The 21,072-nt window shown below is 32.9% G+C and overlaps 1 protein-coding gene across 1 annotated transcript in view; it reads right to left on the reverse strand.

Annotated features, from left to right (window-relative positions):
- oaf (out at first) overlaps positions 1-21,072 on the reverse strand; it is a 50,846-nt gene that overhangs the window by 10,024 nt on the left and 19,750 nt on the right. Inside the window, exons 2-3 of the mRNA XM_070653251.1 lie at positions 14,813-14,926; positions 1,138-1,272 (exon numbers count right to left, since the gene is read on the reverse strand). Coding sequence (XP_070509352.1) covers positions 1,138-1,272; positions 14,813-14,926 — 249 coding nt within the window. The remainder of the gene's footprint in view (positions 1-1,137; positions 1,273-14,812; positions 14,927-21,072) is intronic.

Below are 21,072 nucleotides of genomic sequence, written 5' to 3' on the forward strand. Positions count from 1 at the left end.
GGTGGGATTTTGTACTTTTTTTGGGGATTTAATCTCTTTTGTGGTCTATTGCTAATACTGGATTTTTATTTTGGTGTTATATAAAGTTTCTTTGCAGTTGTTTGAGGATTAGAATTGAAAGACTGTCAGCTGACTCAGCCTGACGTCAGGCTTCAAACTTTGTGATAGCTCTATATGGTTCCATATATATGGTTATAGCAATAAAATTCACTATATATTGATTCAGGAACCAATAATTCTAATACATATAGAAGAGTCTGGGGCCTGGTACAACTTAAAATGCATCAATCCCTAGTTCAACATAGAACAGGGATATTTAAATTGGGTACAGCAGCATTTTAAAATGATATACAGCACAATTAGGGGTAGATTGTCAGTTATATCTATTTTCTGGTATGCAGGGGTGTAACTATGGGGGCAATTTTGGCTCTCCTGCCTCTTTTCGGACGAAAACTCATCAATTTCCAAAGATTTTTCGATACTAAAGTCCCAAAACCTCCTCAAAATTCAGGAGTTCCTTCCAATTTCAATTTAAACTTCTATCCTTACTTCTTTATTCCTCAAAAAGTATCCAAATAAATTTCACTTAAGCTCTAAAAGACTCCAAATCCAATGCAAATTTTGCACAAACCTCTCCCATTTCTCAATAAATCCTCACCTAAGCGTTCCTTATCACTCTCATCTAAATTTTTAAACAAAAATTTCACTTCCTCTCTATCTTTACATAATTCAAAAATAATCTTGCCATTTTTGTCAACAGCCATACACATCCCAACAGATAAGAATTCTAGATAAAAATTTGAATGCTCAGTGACTGAGAAAAATATTTTTTTCCTTTCTATACAAAAGCTTTTCTGGGAAAATCCAGCCAAAACTTTTTCATCCTAAAAAATATTTCCATTCACTTTCTTCTAGTTCTTTAAGCTTAGCAGCCTATCTATCTGTATTTATCTTTAAAATGGAAAGAAGCTTTAACAAAAAGGAATACTTGATACTTAATTTATTCGTATCTCATCTCAAAGATACAGACGATTTTATAAGCCCATAAAGCACACAAAAAAAGAAAAAATCGATTTTCCGATGGATTTTGGTTCCTTTTTTGTTGGATGTAACCCCTCTTTTTTGAATAAAGCTTACCTGTCTTAATTTTGCCATGGCATCTGATGTAATAAAATCACCCTTTTGAAATTTCGTTACGAAACACATCACTTGATACTGACTCTGACCTCGTTCCTCTTCACCGAGCACAAGGGCCTTTAACACTTGCGCTTCCTATTATTTTACAATCAATTGTTTTTGTTTTTGTCGTTCATTTAGTAAGTGATGATGATGATAAAAAATACAGCAAATGGTCAGCAAAAAAAGCATGAAAAGAGAAGAAAGAAGGAAGAAAATTAGTTCAATGATTATAAAATCGGAAGTAAATTATACATCAAGGAAGAGTAGTGTAAATGCCCTGTGAAGTTTACAAAAGTTTTACTATCATTTAACGATTATGTTACGGATTATTAAATTCCCTTCTATTTTCCAATTCCTTAAAGCCTCTCGTTCCACTTCCTTACTTAAAGTTTGTCTGATGCAACAGAATAAACTTTTTCCTTCGTCTGTCTAAACTTTGAAGTAAAGTTCCAAAGATATAATAAAAAAGTTGGAAAGCAGTGCTTTTTATTGCAGTAGAATGAAGTTTGTTTCATGCACTTTGGTGTAGACACAAAGAGACATTGTCATTTTGGAATAAAAAAAGTTTAGAGCAACTTGAGGGGTGTTAATGATACTTCGGTGGTGGATGAAAAATTTGACAAAAAAGTTTGGTATAAAAAGAGTGAAGATGATTATGTTTCAGGACTCGAGGGATTAATTGGAGCTTTTGGGAACTTGCATGCTTTTCGGAATGGAGTAAATTCACATTCTAAGGTTGATATATGAGCGTCTAGCCTATATGACCCTCAAATTTCATGCTATATCAATGAACAAATGATAAAGTCAGCTTCAGGCACCATCCAAGTGAGTCACTAGATTGCAATTGATCTTCTAGTCCAGTGAAGTAAATAACTAAGCGATTCGACTCAAAATTCAAACCATTAAGACACCAAAAATGCGTCCACATCACCCAATCAACCATTCATCACCAGCCTCATCTGTCCCAACATCAAACAACACATCCATAATGAGAAAACTCTGTCTACATTCTCAATCAACATAAAATTATGTCAATCCTTTTCCTAGACTAAATTACAGGCTTCGTTATAAAATTTCACGCCTTCATGATTGTCGACCGACTTCACTTTTTTTTTATCCAACAAAGAGCAAACACCGGAAGTTTAAAAATATAGGAACGAGATTGTGAAAATTACAGGAACAGTCATACAAGCATAACATCGACAGTAGATGAAGAAATCTGCAGGGGAAGTTTATGAAAAAAATATTTCTAGTCATAGACATGAACAAATTGCATTTATATTTATTGTTGACACTTCTACAGCTTGACGTCTTCATTTTGTAATGTTGCAGTAGTAAATTGCCGTTTTACAATCGACAAATTTCTAGGATTTTTACTATGGGGGTGTTTGTAAGTGAGGTTTGATTTAGGATTAAAGCAGGAATTTGATCTTAATCTGTGTTTTAGTCAGATACGGAGTATTCAGTGCTTATTGTTCAATCCGACCTATTCCTAATTTATTCCTAAGATCTAAAACATTTCATGCAAGGATTTAATATAATTAGAGGTAAGGTACGTCCAAAACTGCATGTCTGCAGACCAAAAATGCTTGTCTTTAGCCTTGGATACCCAAAATTAGCAACTCACAACTTCAGGCTTATGCAGACCTGTTGCTCTTGTCCAAAATGTGTTAAATGGGTGTCAAAAACCCATAAATCTTCCAATAGACGTCATTTCCAAATGAACCCCGAAAAAAGCTCAACAATATGTCAGCAATTTTTTATTCTCGTTCACATCGATATTGCAAATTTCATCGCCCATTCCATCCTCGCTTTATCTTATTTTCAATATTTTTTCTTTCATTCCTTTAAGCTCTGTCGTCTTCCTTCTTCTTCTTCTTTTTTTTGTGGCAATGCACACACAAAAAAATGCTGTTATAAATCGTACGGATGGTGTAAAAAAGTAATGAAATATCTTTCACTCCAGAGAATATTAACAGGAGACGTAGAGCTTTTTTTGCAGCATCAGGAATCGAGGATGATGAAAAGAATGTCATTATTATTTTTTTTATTGAGCTAGTCGACAATCAAGTGACGATAGCGTAAAGAAATTCTTTTTCTCTCTTGATCATTTTTATTTTATTCGTCGTGAATGGTTCAGGGGGTGAGTAATGCTGAAATCAGCTTATAAGAAGCTTAAAAGGTGAAATTTTTTTGTGAGATGGAATTTATTGAATTATTTCCCATTCTACATGTATAGAGAGACAGATTAAGAGAGGAGTGAATAAGGAATAAATCCGTTAATGGAAATTACTGAGGGAATTAAAACTTATAATTGATGAAATATGTTGGAATCGATATAAAAAAAAAGTTTTCTACATGTTGGGGAGCTTTTAACTTTAGCTAAGCTATTTGAAAAAGTTGTGGTAGCATTTTTTTTTCTCTCTATTGGTTAATGGATTTACGAGGAAGTTTGTAAAGTACATGAGAGAATATTTGAATTAGGAATGTTGCTGAGGAATGATGGAAGTTTCAATAATATTTTCATTATTGGGAATAGCTTGGAATCTTATGCATGTTCATTCTTAGAAAGTTGTGTTTTAATTGGATGTTTATCCCGAGCCAGACATGTAAATCGTCAAAATATCGTGAAAAATTATTTTCCAACGTCATTATTAAGATATGCCACTCGGGATGAATAGTTGAAAATCAGATCTAACACAGTTTTGGTTCATTTTATTATTAGAAACACAAACAGTGTCTAAAATAAGACCTGAGGTTCACGATTCTATTCTTATTCTGAATTAACACCGACCTGGCGACGGTATGGTGTCAAATTTTGACCATTTGTGCTGGGTTGGCTATTTCATGGTTGTATGAGAGCCTGAAAAACTCAAAAAGCAAGAATTAGTGACGTGTGAAACGTCACGGATCATTGTTATACATCGAAGTATTTTAATGATGTCCAAAGGATGTTCAGGGATAGTTCAGAGACTACATAACGATTAGAGGTTTGCAGGACCTCCAGAGAGGGAGTCTAAAATGCAATTTTTGGCTATTTTTAGCGGTTTTTCGTGTCTTTCCGTCTTTCTTTCCCAGATTTATGGCACAAAACAAGACAGTCATCATGCACTTAAATATAGCTAACCCATTTCATGATTATAATCATGCTTTGAGATATTTTCATTCAAAATCCAAATTATAGAAGTTGTTTTTCACAAACCTTCCATAATTCCTCATTCAAATTTTCCTAAACAATGTTTATTTCCCACAATCATCAACGAAACAAAAGAGATTGAAACAAAAAAGCTGATTATTTTTTTAAAAAAACATCCAAAAATTCTACAACAATCTCATAAAAAAGTAAAGTAATTATGCTCAACCCTTTCAATCTGCATCCATCGCATGAAAAAAATTTACCCTAAAGCATCTTCAATAAGCGTAAGCTCAAAAAAAAATTAATCCACAATGATTTCATAATTTTCATTTTATTCAGCACTTTTTCAACCCCTTATTTTCATTTCCATCGCTAAAAAATACGAGAATTATTTTTTTTTGTTGCTTTGCAACATTTTGAACCTCGCCTGAAAGTTTAATTAATAATTTAATTCCAATATAATCGTCTCTCTTTTTTTATATGCCATTTTTTTTGTGTCTAGCCGACAGCTGTCGATCGATATTGATATAATGATGAGAATATTGTGAAATTTTTTGGTGAGATATGAGAAATTTATACTAGACGATAGTTCAGCATCACTTAAAATTAAATTACAAAATCATCAACGACAACGAGGGATGAAGCGACTTGCTGGAATTCTTTAAACATTGTCAGCAAAAAAAGAAGATTAATAAGATGAAGAATAAAGTTGTGTTGATGATGGTAGAATAAGTGGGAATGAGATACGAAGCTATGTAAACTATGGTAGACATTCATGTTATAGCACATTAAGGAAAATGTTATCTTTAGCGACCGCACACACACAAATTCTCACAAGCAGTAACAAGAAAATTTTTAATGAAAATTTATGCAATGCTTAAAAATAAAAGAAAAGAAAGCACAAAAAAGTCGACTGAGCAATTTTCCATTACTCATGCAAGAAAAAACCGCAAATTCCTTAAGCATGAAATGGAAAAAAAAAACTTTCTCGTTTCCATTTCGCTGAAGAAGCGAATTTGATAATCCTAAAGTACTTTATGGATATGCTATTTATTGCTGATCTGATTCACTTATTTTCGGTTTTTTATCTTACACGCATATCCATTATTTTTATTTATAATACGCTTCATCATACCTTATCAAGTTCTTAAGGGGGCTGGATTTAGGGGGTTGTGGTTAGTATTCGGAAGACTTTACAGACCTTATTTAAGAATGAGAAGCTGAAGTTGGTGATCTTATGTCATTACAATTAACAGTAAGACAGTCATGATTGCTATTGAGCATAATTCAAGCAAAAATGGCAATCCGGTGGCTGCAAGCAGGAAAAATCCCACCAAATCCCACTTTTTGTCGGCAGTCACTGGCAGTTGGTCGTAGTCGAGTGTTAATGACACCGTTCACCACCAGCTGCAGACAACCTTTTGTCATATCTACTTAGAATTCAGCAATTTATACGATTTCCATGCTTATGCATGAATGTTGACTCGCATAACTTGATAAGAGAATAAATGAAATCAGATGTGAGGAGCTTAATTCCAAAATTCATCTCAAATTCATCTAAACCTCATCTTCTACCTACATCCCTCAACATCTCTCATCTCTTGACTACATAAAAACTTTTTTTTAAGCATCGTCTGCCAATTTTCTTCTTAAAAAACGCAATCTCGTTGTTATTCTCATGAGATACCCACTCTTGCACATACAGATCCATTGGCTTAATCATTAAATCCATCAAGGGAGACTTGCACGTTTTTTTTGTAGCTTCAATGATATTTTTCTTTTAGAACGCAGACATGTGAATAGAAAATGACTTTGTTTTAACAAGCTTGTGTCTTATATTTTTGGGGGCGATGAATTTTAATTTTTATTGCTGCATGTTTTGGGTTTAGAATAATTTTGCTTGAGGGGGTTGAAGATGAATATTTGTGTGAATTCTGGTTAAAATAAAGTGATTTTCTAAGAAGATCAGACTAATTAATTTTTGGATAGAATGTACGATTTGATGTTATAGGCTAAGATGGGTTATTAATTAGATTATTATGGATCAGAATTAATAGTCTCAGAGCTTTATCTTTGTGGAATATGGATTGAGTTTAGTCAATGAGTCTGACTAAGGTGGTACGTGTTATGGTACCAGCATTAATTACCTGTACTACACACAAATCCATGTAATCCTTCAAATGAGATAGTTCACACGTTATACCAGTATTAGGCAAGAATAGAACCCGAATGTACAGAGAGCCTGGGAATTATTTGCTCTAAGCACGGACTGAGTGCATGCTCTTTGAACTACTACTGCTTTATATCCTAGGAACCTTAAAAATTGATCCGTTATGCCAATTTAAAGCCAGCTGCAGACCACTTCTCTCAAATAAGATCAAATTCAATTCCAATCTCATCTCAAAGTAGAATTCCGAGTGCCTGAATATTTACCAAACAACTCAAAACTTTTCATCTCTTGCCATTCTTACGACAATTTTTAAAATTGTATGCAAATTCTGTCAATGACATAAAACCTCAATTTCTTTCCATCTTCACAAATTTACATATTGACTCGTGACGTAATAATTTATGCAGCCAAAAATGAAGTGTTTATCAAGCGGAAAGCTTACTGCTGCCAAAGCTTTTAATTATATATTCCAATCCGCTTTTTTTCACTTTTAATGCTAATGACTCCATAATCCAACCGCATGCTGTTGTGACTTTTTTATTCCTGCATTTTCCTTCTTCTTAATTTTATTTCCACATGAATTTTTAATTAAAAAAAAGTTCAATTTGAATTTAAGTCGTGAGTGTTCACACAGCTTGGAGATAAATTTATTTATGTACAAGTAATTCAACTTTTAATTTTTTTACTGCTGCTTGGTGCTCATTCAAACTGTTGAAATGGGCAGAGAAAATATTTTGTGACATGTCATAATGTTGACACTGCAATATGGCATATAAAAGAGTCCTTCACATATAGCCACACATAATATAAAAATTGGTGAAAGAAGAAGACGCAAATTGGACAGGTTGTTTAATTTCACCTTTTGCTGCTGATGACAGCAATCAAAAAAAAAAATTTATTTTTCATGTATTTTTGCCTTCTTGTTCCATGACATGTCTACCGTCTCCGCAACAGCACATAAAAAAAAGTAAACTTTTCATTCCTACATCCTTATCTACGTGTGTTCATCATCATCATTAACAATTCTGATGTCGTACATTGCAGTAGTTGTTGTCTTACTTTACTGCTGATGATGTTGCCATAAAAAAAAATTTTTTAAAGGAAATTTTTACGAAGTGAATCTTAACGGCATAGGAAGAACTTTTTCTTCTACAGCATCATATGTGAGATGGATGAAAAATTTTATAAACGTTTGTGTCATTTACAGAAATGACGATATACTTACTTCTTAAAATCATAAGTAAGTGGTAAAAATGTATGTGTGCATGCATAAATTTGACTTCTTGTATGACATGGTAAGACACGGATTGATTATTTTTTTATAAGATGATGTTCATGGTGATGATGATAGGGGAAAATGGAAGAATTTTTTTGGATGTTAGAGCTTTGTTGGAATTTTGAGCTTTGACTGTTTGGGAACAGTCATTGACATGTAGGCGGAAAGCAGCATGAAGTAGTCAAATTGGTGTAAAGCCAGATTCAGCTTGGATCAGACATAAAGTCTACTTTTTCGAGCTGTTTAGAAGCAAAATGTGATTTGGCTCGGTTATGCATCAGTCTTTGGAATCTCAAAACTGCCATATTGTGCCAATCCACTCAATGATCCTGATTTTGTGGATAATCTTCATACTGTACATAAAAATTGATCAAATAGTAAGTTATGATCAACAAAAGTGCTGCTATAATGATTTTGGGGATTAGTCAGCTTAATCAGCATATTTGAGCTTATTCTACGTCCCACCAGTGTGTCGCTGCACAGTTTGGATATCTTTGCTCTAGATGCTGCATTTTTAAATCAGTTCATTGCAGATTTCTAATGCAAATTCTCCAAAATTCGCTCTAAACTCACAACCTCAATTTCATCCCTAACTTATTATAAATCATTCATTCCCATAAGAATCAGAACAAGATATGAAGAAATATGAACTGAATTTTACTTAAAACGTCAGACACGAAAAAGAGTTGACAATTTAAACTAGGTATGAAGAATACATCTACATAAAATTTTTATGCTGTAAGGTCGTTGACTTTACATATGAAACTTTTATGTCAAATTCCCTAATGCGAAATCATCATACCGTACGTGATTTTCAATTTTATCATTTTTTTATAAGCTTAATTTTTGAAAATGGAATTTTCAGCATTAAATTTTGCTACTGTCGAATTGATTCCCAGTCGATTGCTGATTGTATACGAGAATTGTATGATTAACATCATCAAGGTTTGGTGTTTCTTTGTAACAAGCTTTAGAAAATAAGAAGAAGCTTTCTTTCCATTCTCATGATGCCAAAGAGCCATGATTGGAGTAACTCGTGTGTGAGATTGAAGTAATTTGAATGTTCACAATTCGTATCTTAATATTAAGAAGATTTAATTTTAAGGCATGGCAGCTACTCTTTGTTACTTACTCATTGATGAAAAATGATGCTCGTGAACGGCTTGGGAATTGAAAAGAAGCTTTGAAAGTTTTTTTGATTGCGAGTTGGTGGAATTGGCTCGTTTGGGAGCTTAAGCAGTTTTCTGGCTTGTGGATTCAATGGAAAAATTTTATATTTTCAAAAAAGTTTATCTTTCATCGGAAGTTGTGGCTTAAGGGCAGAGGAGAATTAAGTAGAAGCATGTGACTGTGCAAAGAGTGTATTGTAAGATATTAAGGAGATTGTTTCGATTCTTAGTAATGTCGGCATAAACAAGATTAGTATACTTTTTAGGTTTTATAGAAATGCAAGCCCAAAAGGCACACGGTGTAGTAAAAATAGTCCTCCGGTCGAAGTGACTCTGGCATGAGAGTGGATTTCGATGAATCTGATTCTATGTATTACTACAACCAGACGCCGCTGTAGGCTAGTGCCACTCCTGGTTGTCCTGACTTTAGTGTGTAACTCAATTCGGATTATGCCTATAGAATGCTTTAAAAGATTCATTATTCCAAAATCAGTTCCAAATTGTCTCAAGAGTACCTCATTAAAAATTTGGCATCAACCTACCCACAGACACAACAAAAATCTTTAATACCTTCACAACTTATACCTTTAACCATCTTACTTATCATCCCACAATCCTTCAAACCTTCAAATCCTAATTAAACTTTTCAAAAACAAAAAAACTTCTTTATCATCCTCAACTCAACACGAGCTAATTCCTCATTCCTATCACAGTCTCTATGGTTATTTTTACTTTTCATTTATCCGGAAAACATAAGACTCATCATCCTGATTATTATTTTATTATTATCTATCTGTAAAGTGATTTAGTTTACAATGTATCACATAAGCTAGTCAGTTCTGATGAACAGGATAAGACAGGGAGAAAGACTAAAAAATTACAAAATGCCAATCTCAAATCAGCTTACGATGATGATGATGATGACAAAGAGAAAAGGGATAAAGTCATATAAACATCCAGCATATGGAATAAAAGTTAATTTATCAATTTTTTTATACGAAGTGACTTTTCATGTAGCAGCAGACGATGGCAGTAATGGCATGAGTTGGAATGTCAATCTTCTTTTCCTGTCAATACATTCTTTATCGTTTGTAAAAAACTTTGTTGCCTTTTTTTTCTCGCTTCCCTCTCAATCTAGTCTGTAGATTTATTCGAGCTAAAGGCTACGGAAGGAACTCCATATAATGCCAATAAGACGATTAATTTCCTTCCTTTCATAAAGATTAGCTTTTTTTTTCATTCTTTTCATCTATGCTATATGCTATTTATTTCACGTGTGCTTGTCTGTGTCTCTATTATAGGGATGGATGCTTATGGGATAATTTTATAATTGAATGGAAGTTGCTGTAAGAAATTGTTTTGAGATTTTGTTGGGAATTGTGAGAGGAAATTGAGTGGATTTTTTTGGAAGAGTGAATTGATTGAAGGGATTTGAGGTAATTATTGGAGATATTGTGATACATGCTGGGCTGTATTATAAGTCAAACTTATCTTACACAAGGGATGCATCTAAGGAAGGTTCCGCTCCATCCATTTGACCTCAACACGAGGGTGACTCCATTTGGTGCTGATATAAGAGCTTTAAGACCTCTGTTACAGAGCTTCCTTTCATATGAGTCTCTCGGGCTAAAAACCAATTTTTTGGAGAATTTTTGATATATTTTGACAGCTTCAAGTAAAAAGCTAACGACAAACTGAACTATTCCATCCCTTGCATCCACCCACTTCAAACCACACCTGCCAAATGCCCTGAAATGGGTTAACAGTTGGTTTAAAATGAAAAAAAGCAAATCTTCATTTTTCATATCATTCAAAAGGTTCCCTTCAATTTCAAAATGTGTGCTATTACTGCTAATTTTCATTCCATCAACCTTCGAGACGTAAATATACAAAAAAGTGCTTTTCAAAGCTATAAAAAGTGGATTTTTTCATTCATTCATATTTCCGTGAAGGTGTGAAAGGAAATGAAAATGAAAACACAAAAATATTTCGAGTGAGAGAATAAGGCTCTGTATTCATGTGAGTATAAAATGAGAAAATATATTGGAATTAAATAATAAACAATGCAAAAAGGAAGAAAAAGCTTTTTTAATAGCATTCTATATTCGTATGCATACATCACGTTTTATAATCATGTGAAATTCCCGGTGGATGAAAATGAAATGAATTTTATTTCTGTTCTGTCTGAATGCTTGTTGAGTGGATTTGCAACTTTTTATGATGATGATTGCAAAAAGATTGAAATTTTATGGATCATTTTGGGAAATGAAATAAATTATGTATGGGCTGGATTGGTCTTGGCTATTGCTTGGGGAGATTTGTTGTTGGAATTAGATTAGTCATTAATTTTTATGAGGTTTTAAGTAGGATTGTAAGTTAGTTGGATAGATTGTAACACATTTTACAAATGTGGACCTTAATTAGGTCTTTGTCAGCCAAAGCAAACCTCATTGTAGTCCAAAATATTCAGTCTTACTCAGAAACCCTAAACTCATCCAATAACTATGATCATAACAGTTTCCTACACAATTCACAGCCAATTCCATCCAAATCTCAATAACACATTCCTTCCCCTCTGGTGTACTCAACTCGTTTTTATATAGCTCTGTATTCAATTGCTTTATTCATTCACATATTCGCGTATTTTTATGATGCTACAATATACAATGGAATAATAATCACATTGAATTTTCATTTTCGCGTGTACGAGGAGCGAATAAGAATATCATTTCATCTTTTTATAGTTGTCTCGGTGTAAAATGTTATACACATTCATGCATATAGTATGAAAACCAGGAAGGCAAGGATAAAGAAGGGAAAAAATTCATTTTCATGTGTAGCAACAGTAATAAAAAATATTTTGTTTGCATTTCTCGTAATTCAGAATTATTTAATGTCTTCATTTATGGCTGCTGGGTTCGAAAAATGGGAAGCATCGAGGAAGAGTTGAGAGCAAAGTTGAGATAATTTTTTTGTGGAACGTGTAGTGTAGGTACAATAAAAATTTAAGGAACTGAAAAAATTACACAGAGGAATTATGTTGTTGTAGATTTTTTTAATGGTTTTATCATGCCACAGCTTGCTCTCTATCCGACGATGTTGATAACATGAAAAAGATATTTTAAATTAAAAATCCAATTATCTAAAAAGGGTAGTTTTTGCTGGTTTGTTAGTAACTGGATATTAATCTATTCAGAGAAATACGAAATGAAGCCCTTTCTGTGGGGGTCAATCGTAAGTGACGTCCAGCAGTTATAATTAGAAGGGATATGGTCAAGGGAAGATTAGCTCTCAATTCAAGAGGCTGTTGATGGAGCCTTTAGGTATTGGTAACGGACAAAAGGCGATCAGCTTCACAGTTGATATGTCCAACCAGCGAAGTAAGCAAGTAAGTAACTTGACATCATTCATGAACGACCCCCTCAATCATTTCTGTAAAAGCTTTATCCAGAACCGAAAAATTTCATTAACTTTTGCCAACTTGATGACCCTTCCTTATCTACATATGGCTCTTAGTAGATTAATCTACAATTTAATAATGTTTTCCGTTTTGGAACCAGCATTTAGTATGAAATTAAATGTGGTAAATACTGGTCAATTGAGGTTTTTTTTTGCTGCCTTCTCTATTTAATTGTATGCAAAGATACACAGAAGGGTCGATTCACAACAGCACAAAAAAAATATTTTATTTTTTCATGAATCGTATCCGTTACAATAGAGGATTAATGATAATGGAAATGATATGTCATTTGAAAATGAAAATTTTAACTTGGGTTGAACGGAATATATAATTTGTAAAACGTGCTGCATATTTAATCAAATTATATCTTTTTTGCTGTTAAGCCTTTGGTTTTGTGGAAGTTTGGTATGGTAATCTGAGTATTAGGAAAGCTAGCTAAGCAAGTAGCAAGTAAGCAAGTAAGCAAATAAGCAAGTAAGCAAGCTAAGCAAGTGACACGAACAGCACAATGTATTAGGTAGTTGACCGCTAAGTTAACCAGAAGACGCAAAGTTGCCCTGACGGTAACGTTTATGCTGATTTCGCTGCATTGTACAGCTCATGTAAATAACCTAACTGAACTCAAATATACCAGCTTAAAGCCTGATTCAAGCCAGAGTTAACAGGACTCTCAAAGCACTCTCCAGCATGCTTCAAACCCAGCTTTAAATTCTGCATCAAACAAATCATTTAATTGGATAATTTTCAAACCGAATCCATTACTCAATAACATAGAATTCCATTGAATTTCAATGGACAACATTACATCACAAAAAGCATCACATCTCATCGACATCCATAAATAATCTCAAATTCCAAATGCATTCACTTATCGCACATTACATACATTCATCAAAGGCCAAAAAGAATCATTCATTTTTCACAAAAGTACTTCACATTTCCCTTTATAGTTTTAATTCCGTATGAAAAGTGAGTAGAAGCTTTCAATAGCTGTGTATATGATTAAATTTCAAACGAACAATATGAATGGATATGCTCACTTTTTACTATGGTACAGAAAAATAATTTTCCACTCCGCATCGTAGAAATTTAATTTCATTTCACTTCTCCTTTTTCATCCTTCCTCACAATCACCTTTTTTTCTCAGTTTCCCTTTTTGTCGTCGTTTGAATGTGCGTTACATATCAAAAAAAGTGGAAGCAATGAGCACATTTCTCCTGTATATGAAGGCATTTCAAAGCATACCCAGCAAAATCGATAAAAGCAAATTTTCGGTGAGGGATTTTTTTTTGTTCCTCATGTCTGCCATTCTTCCCTTGCACATTCACATCCATGAATGTATGATAGAGAATAAAATAGTGTGAAGGAGGGGAATCTCTCGTTTTTTTTATGTGTTTGATATGCCAGTGAGATATATGAAACTTTTTTTTCATCCGACACTTCATGCATATCATTGCCGAGAAACATTTAAATTAAATTTGTACATTCTTGCTCATCAGTTTTTTTTTGTTGCTCTTTTTCTCTCTCTGGCTTGTATTGTTATTGTTATCTCATGTTATGCCCTCAATGTATTGTGAATATGCCGAGTGCGTTGTGGGGGTTCTGGTTGAATTAATGCTTTTGTGAGATTTTTTTTTATCGGAGTTTGAAAGCTGTCTAGACGAGATTATATGTATTTTTATGGTTTCTTGTGTGGTTTTTTTGGTTGGTAAGTCGATGAATTTTATGGATTTATGGACTAAAGCTTTCAAAGTTTATTTGCAAAGATTAATGCTGAATTATTCAAGCTTTTATAGTTATGCTAGTGAGGATAGTAGGGATTATTAGAATTAAAGGCAGTAAAATTGGAAATTTGCTTGATTTGAGGATGTAAATTCAATTTTGCATGATTAGTAGCTTACTTTTAGGAAAAAAATTGAGAATAAAGGTAATTAGGCGAACTGTGCTTGCCTAATCGAGCAAATGTGATCTGTGATCTCTCTTGGAAGACTCCTAAAGCTGTCTGTGCTTCGGAATAACAAAGCTACAATACTATCTCTATCAACAGCGTCCTTAGTTACTTTACTCATACAACATTCGACGAAAAGCTATAATTTGAACCCCTAATCTCTCAAAATCACTCAATTTAAACTCCGAATCCCTCATAAGCATCGAACTGCTACTTCACATCTACAACTAGAACCCCTAATCTCCCACAATCATCCGATTGCTCATTCGCATGCATCATGACGATGATGAGAAGGCTCACATCACAAAACAACATAAAATATTGTGTAAGAAACATAAAAAGGGTCGGGCACTGACATTAAGGATTATTGAGTGAGCATGAAGAAAAAGATGGGTCGATAATGTAATTTCTCAATCATCTCTTCCTTATAAAAAAAACTTTTAGTTATCATAAATGATATTATAATCGACTTACACTACGAAAGTCTATAAGTTGTGTTATTAAAGTGCCATCAGTCCTCTGGAACTCCAACATAATTATGTCATCATGAATATTTGATGTTATTGTCTCTTGTACCACCTCGCCGCCCTGTAATGAGAAAGAAAAAAACAATTAAAGCTTTTCAATATTTTGAGTATAGTCCATTCATCTCAAATGACCATGACATGTCATGCTGCTGCTCGGTTAGTTTATCAAAATGATGATATGGTGTTAATAACGGTAACATGAGGATATATGTAGACAGTATGAGGAAAAGAGGGGAAAAAAGCCATTAAACTATGCGATGTGTTTAGACTACCGCATACAAAAGTGGCAATGGTAGCTGCCTTTTGTATGCATCGAGAGTGAAAAATGAAATGAAATAAAAAAAGGAAAATTCTTCATTCCTGCTCGTGGCAACAGCAAACAATGAAATGTGCCAATGTATAATTTTTTTTTTAATATTTGCAACACACGTAATCCTATTATTTCATTTCAACTCATTTTTCATGAATGTTCATAAATTTGCTTTCATTTTCCATACTTTAAATAGTCTCGTGTCTATTTGCGTACTTCCTTTTTTTTCCTAGCAAATTTTCAATTTTTATTAGACAAGCAAAAATTTTATTTTAAATCCTTTTTTTCATACATTTGAATTTTAATGGAAAATTATTTCCCTATCGTGCCATTCGTGTGAATCGAGAGATTAGATAGGAAGTGCTGAAATTCATTTTAATGTTATATATTTTGAGTAGATAATTTTGATACGGCAAAAATTATTGAATTTTAAATAGAAATGCTTTGAAATAATTTGTCTGGTTTTGTTGATTTGTTTTATGAGTTATAAGTTTGAATTAGTCTGAGTATTATCGTGTCTGGAATGTATAGCGGCTTGTCAGGTGAATTGATTATTAATTTTAGGTGTAGTTTGTAGAACATGCTAAAGTTGAAGTTTGAATTTATTGCAATTTTAGGAAAGGATGAAGGAAATTTGAATGTTTTTGAATTCTAGTTGACTTTAGTCGACTTGTCGATACTTAAAGTCTTGGAAAACTTCAATTTCTGATATTTCGAGTGTGTCATGTGATTTTGTGATCTATTTATGAATGAATTAATAAAGAAAGCTCCGCCAAGAGCTTATAAAGCTCCGTTAAACCTCTTTCATTAACATCAAATGGATGCCACCCATTTGTGGCAGTCATATGGACGCCAAATGGACATCAAACGCTCCATGGCTCCCTTTTCATTTGTGTTTCTGGTTTCTTACAGTTTAGTCAACTTTTAACTATGTAAAATTGTACAAAAATTCAATATTTTCTCAAAAAACATGAAAATACTCTCATGAATAACTCTACATGCTATTTTAAGCTAAAAATAATAGTTCAGATGGGTTCAGACTTGGTTCATTCATAAAAATATCATTTCATCTTAAAACAACTTCAACAGATTCTCAGAAAATTTGTAATTTATCAACTTTTTCATCCAACAAAACTAGAGTTATGAATAACAATAAATAATTTTAAAATAAGAGCATCAGCATTCATGAAATATAATTGGAAAACTTTTTCAAGCCCTTAAGATGAAAATCCTACTTTGAAATTTTCTTATTTCAACTTTTCTCATTGAAGTCTTCAAAAGTAGATGGAAATATTGTAAAAATAAATAAAATCGCGTAAAAAATGACAGTCATAATTCCCACAAAAATCATTACTATAAGACTACGCACAGCTCAATTTTTTGATCATATTTCAAACATTAAATATCAATAATTTCCTTAAGCGATTCTACTTCGTGAACAATAAACAGAAATAATATTTTCAATATTTTTCGCCACATAATTTTGTAATTATTCGTATAATTGGATCGTCATTACTAGGCAGTCAATTAGCATTTATTACAATAATGAACGGCACGTTGTTTCAACAATGAATAAATATTGGTGGTGATAGGAGGAGACATAGACAGCTTAAAACTCATTAAGCACTGTTGGAGAGTAAATTTCAGGTTTTTGGAGTGTTTTTCAGTATTTTGAAGCAGTTGCTGAAGTGACGACTTATTGCTAATCTTTAAAGGGATGATTTGAAGTCACGCTTTAAAGCAAAGACTTAGAATCGAGACTTAAAGCTTCGATTTAGTCAAAAATTTGACCAACGATGAGTAAGCTTTAGAAGCAATGACTTAAAACTCATTTTCAAAGCGATGACTCAATTTTGAGTGATTTAATGACGAAAAATCAAGGAATCTTTAAAGCGACGGCTTAAATTCAAGAGCAATTGTACTGAGGACTGAAGCCTTAAAGCAACAAATCAAACTGAAGTCTAACAGAATGAAAACTTAATGTCAATCCTTAATGTCTAACCACAAATTAAAGTCAACTTTTATATCAGAATTAACCATACCTTTCAATTCATAATTCATTTAATTTAATTCATAAAAAAAGTCCAACATTTAAATAATTCACTACAAAAGCCTATAATCCCTAATTTCAGCCCCTCTATTCAATAAAATACATTAAAGACTCAAAGTAAATACACGTTTTTTTTGTGCTGTTGAAAATACACGCGATTATCGCCGTCGAGTAATTCAATCATGAAGCCTATTAATTACCATCGTAACCATATAATTCCATTTACAAAGCAAGCGATAAAGCACGAATATCTGCCAAAAAAAAAAAATACAAATTCTAAGGGCAAATAACACAAAAAAAGCGAATGCCATTAAAACCGAGCGACAAACAGTAAACAGTATAAAATATTTTGTACATCCGCACATAATATCAAAATTCATCAAGCTCATTATAAAGTACATTCGCGTTGTGTGCTGTCAATGAGTGAAAATTTTGTGTCAAGAGACATAAAGTGAGAGAGAAAATTGAAATTCAATATAATGGCGTGTCGCAAATGTTTTTCTCTGTCGGAAGAGAAATTTTTCCTTCCTTTGACGTGTCTATTTTTTTTACATTTACTGTTTGCCTTCAATATTCACGCTCGAAGGGTAAATTTCATTTCATTTCATTTTTTTGCCACTTCTCCTGTTACTTCAACTTTTTTTCCTTCTGTGCCTTCTTGCTTTCACGTAATTCGTAATAATGTATACAATTGTGTATAAGTCTATACAGTTTAAGCATATTTGATTAGGAAATGTGTTTCGTTTTTCTATTACTTATCTAATGGTATTTTTGGCGATAATAGAGTTCTGTGTTAATACAGTAAATGCTTCATATCTAATTAAGGCGGTGCATAAATTGACAAAAGTTTAAGCTTGATTAAGAAGAAGGAATGGAAAATGTGAATTAGGGTAGATATTTTTGGTAATTACTGATATGCTGTTATCATTTCTAACTGAAGGAATGTCAAGGTATACGTTGTGGAGTTCGAAAGCACATAAAGGCCAAAAATCTGAATTTAGGCTGATTTAACTCTATTCTGAGGCTATGATGGGACCAGAGTCTCGCTGGCCTGAGGCTCTATTTTCATCCATTACTGTGCCGTGTTCTTTCCAGCTTTATTTAGGTTTAATTACTCTCTGCCTTAAAACTTTACTGAAAACGAGCACCACGTTGCTTTAAGGTCACTTCATCGTCTTGCTTTTGAAGCGCTTCCCTAGCTACTACATTGTGCTGCCCGGGATTGCAACTATTGCTAACTCAACTCTATTAAATATGCATCTAAGATAACTATAAATTATATATTCTTTTCTAGATTGGTTATTCCACTTGGTTTATTCGCGTTTTTTGCGTACACAGTATCAATGGACTAAAGTCGACTATTTGATCTTTTGAAACCACCAAAAATACTTTTAAGCACCCCAATCCCTCAAATTTCTAACCAACTCCCACCTTCAAATCATTCCTCCAATTCTAAAATACACAGCCAGCTCAAAAAAGATTAATTGTGCGGATAATAGAGCTTTATTGTTGCCCTATACGTCGTAATAAATTCCATATCAATTTTTTTCTCTCCTTTTTCTTCATGTTTTTCGACTAACGAGCGTCGAAAACGCAAACTTTCTAAAGAAAACATTTTTTTTTTGTGACTTAAATATACAAGCTCTATGTTTTACATGATATTATGCAGAATATCAAAGGACAAATCAGCACATTGACTTAGAGAGTCTATGGATTGTTTGTGAATGATGTTTGGGGGTTTGGAATGGAGGGAGAGGGGTTAGGGGTCTATGTGGAAATGTCATGTTGCAAAAGGCTTTATAGACAGACATAACTTATGAACAACCCCTTTAAAAAATCATAAAAATCGAAAAAGAAACGAAAATTGTAATTGATCACGCTATGGATAAAAAAATACACAGTAAGATATGAAAAAGGAAATGGACAAAAGGAACGGAAAGAAAGGAAAACTTTTTGTGTCGATTGCCAACTTACACAGAATATTAATTTTGAAATTTTCATTTTTCTTATGAATGTAAAGAAAATTTACTATGCAAATCTACTTTAATGTAACGAGAATTGAGTGGGGGTGTAAGGATATAGCTTTCTTACAATTTATGAGATTATGTGATTAAATTAAAGTCGTTTAGAATAGAAAAAAGGTCTTCTATTGAAATTCAATAATATTTTTTTTGTGTCGCATGGACTTTTTGGATTTTCTTTGAATATTGAATTTTACTGAATAAGAATGAATGGCAAAGAAAAGCGATAAATAGGAACTTTCTCCATTTCCCATCAAATTTTCATTGTTAACGTCACAAAAAAGTTCTTTAAATGAAAACGAGAATATCCTTGAATTTATAGCGTGATAATGGTTAATGGGACAAAATCATGCACGTGTCGGAAAAATTTATGTCCATTTTTCGTTATCAAAAATTCTCATTTTTTTTCGGAAGAACATCCAAAAATTAAACATTTTTTAAATGAAACATCAGAAGAAATTAAGCTAATGGTGATTAGACATGAAATGAACTAGATATGAGGATTTCAGCACACGCATTAGAATTTAATTTGGGTAGAAATTATGACTGCGTAAATCACGATGTAGAGTGTTTTTTCGGACATGGTAAGGGGTTCCTTTGATGGAATTATAGCCGGTTGTTCTAGTTTGCGATGATTTATTCTTGAAAGTGGTGTTATGTATGGCTATATATCATAGATTGTTTAAAGATTGCATTATTTTTAAAGCTGTTATAGTTTGTAGTAGTATACGGATGTAGTATAATTAATGATATGATTTATTATCAGAGGTACTTAAAAATATGATGACTATTAAGTTTTCTGAATATATACTGAATTTTTTTAGAGAAATCAGAGCATTCTGTAGCTTAATCACTACAGCAGGTTGTTAAAACAATACAGTAATGTCCAGGAAAAGTACAGCAGATGTTCACCTTACTTAAAGCTCAACAGTGGGATTTAGACAAGGAAATGTGAGCTTCAAGGACCACAAAGTGCTTAAAACCATAACATTCTTATAGATTCTAGCTACATGCCGCGAAATCACTTGCAAAATTGCCCTAAATATGCACAATTTACTGAAAATCCATCCAAGTATTTCCCCATAAATGCATGTCCTTAAACTATACAACTGAAATTCCAACCGAAAAACAAAAATACAGACAGAAACTTTCCAAAAACTACAACACGTGTTCACAAAAATTCACACGACACCCATTCCAAAAAACAGCATAAAATCATAAATCTACCAACAAAATATTCAGCCATAAGTTCCAAATTTCAACTGACATACAAACCTCGATAGTATTTAAACTCTAACAAAAAAGAAGAATGTTTTTTATGTAACTTTTTTGGAACTCTCTTCAAGCAAGCATGTACAAGTAGTAGCAGGTAGATGTTTGTACGTGGTGAACATCAGGTTACGTGCTTCAATAAAAGCACAACATTTTGTACATGGCAGATATTTTATAGAATAAACTTTAAAGATGAATATTTTGTAATATTTAAATAATTAATTAGCTGAAGTATTTTAAAGAAAGGGTGGGTTGGGGTTGAATGAACGGTTTTGAGGTTATGGAGTGTTCTTGAGAGATTTGAATTGAAGGATGTGGTTGTTTCTATGGATTAGGTGACAATGTTATACAGCATTCGATGTTTTGATGACTAAAATTGATGAATTTTCCAAAAAACTGAAATTTATTCCACAGTCAACCTTAAATTCAATTCCATCCAACAAAATTGGACTCCAAACAAAACAAAATGCAGCAAATCGTCCTAAATTCATTACAAAAATTGGATTGAACCTCTCTCAATTCACTGCAGCACTCCCTTCACATCCTATTTACAA

Source organism: Chironomus tepperi, unplaced genomic scaffold (genome assembly GCF_022539635.2).
Source record: "Chironomus tepperi strain 1889 unplaced genomic scaffold, CSIRO-AGI_Ctep_v1 contig_67, whole genome shotgun sequence".
Classification (NCBI taxonomy): domain Eukaryota; kingdom Metazoa; phylum Arthropoda; class Insecta; order Diptera; family Chironomidae; genus Chironomus; species Chironomus tepperi.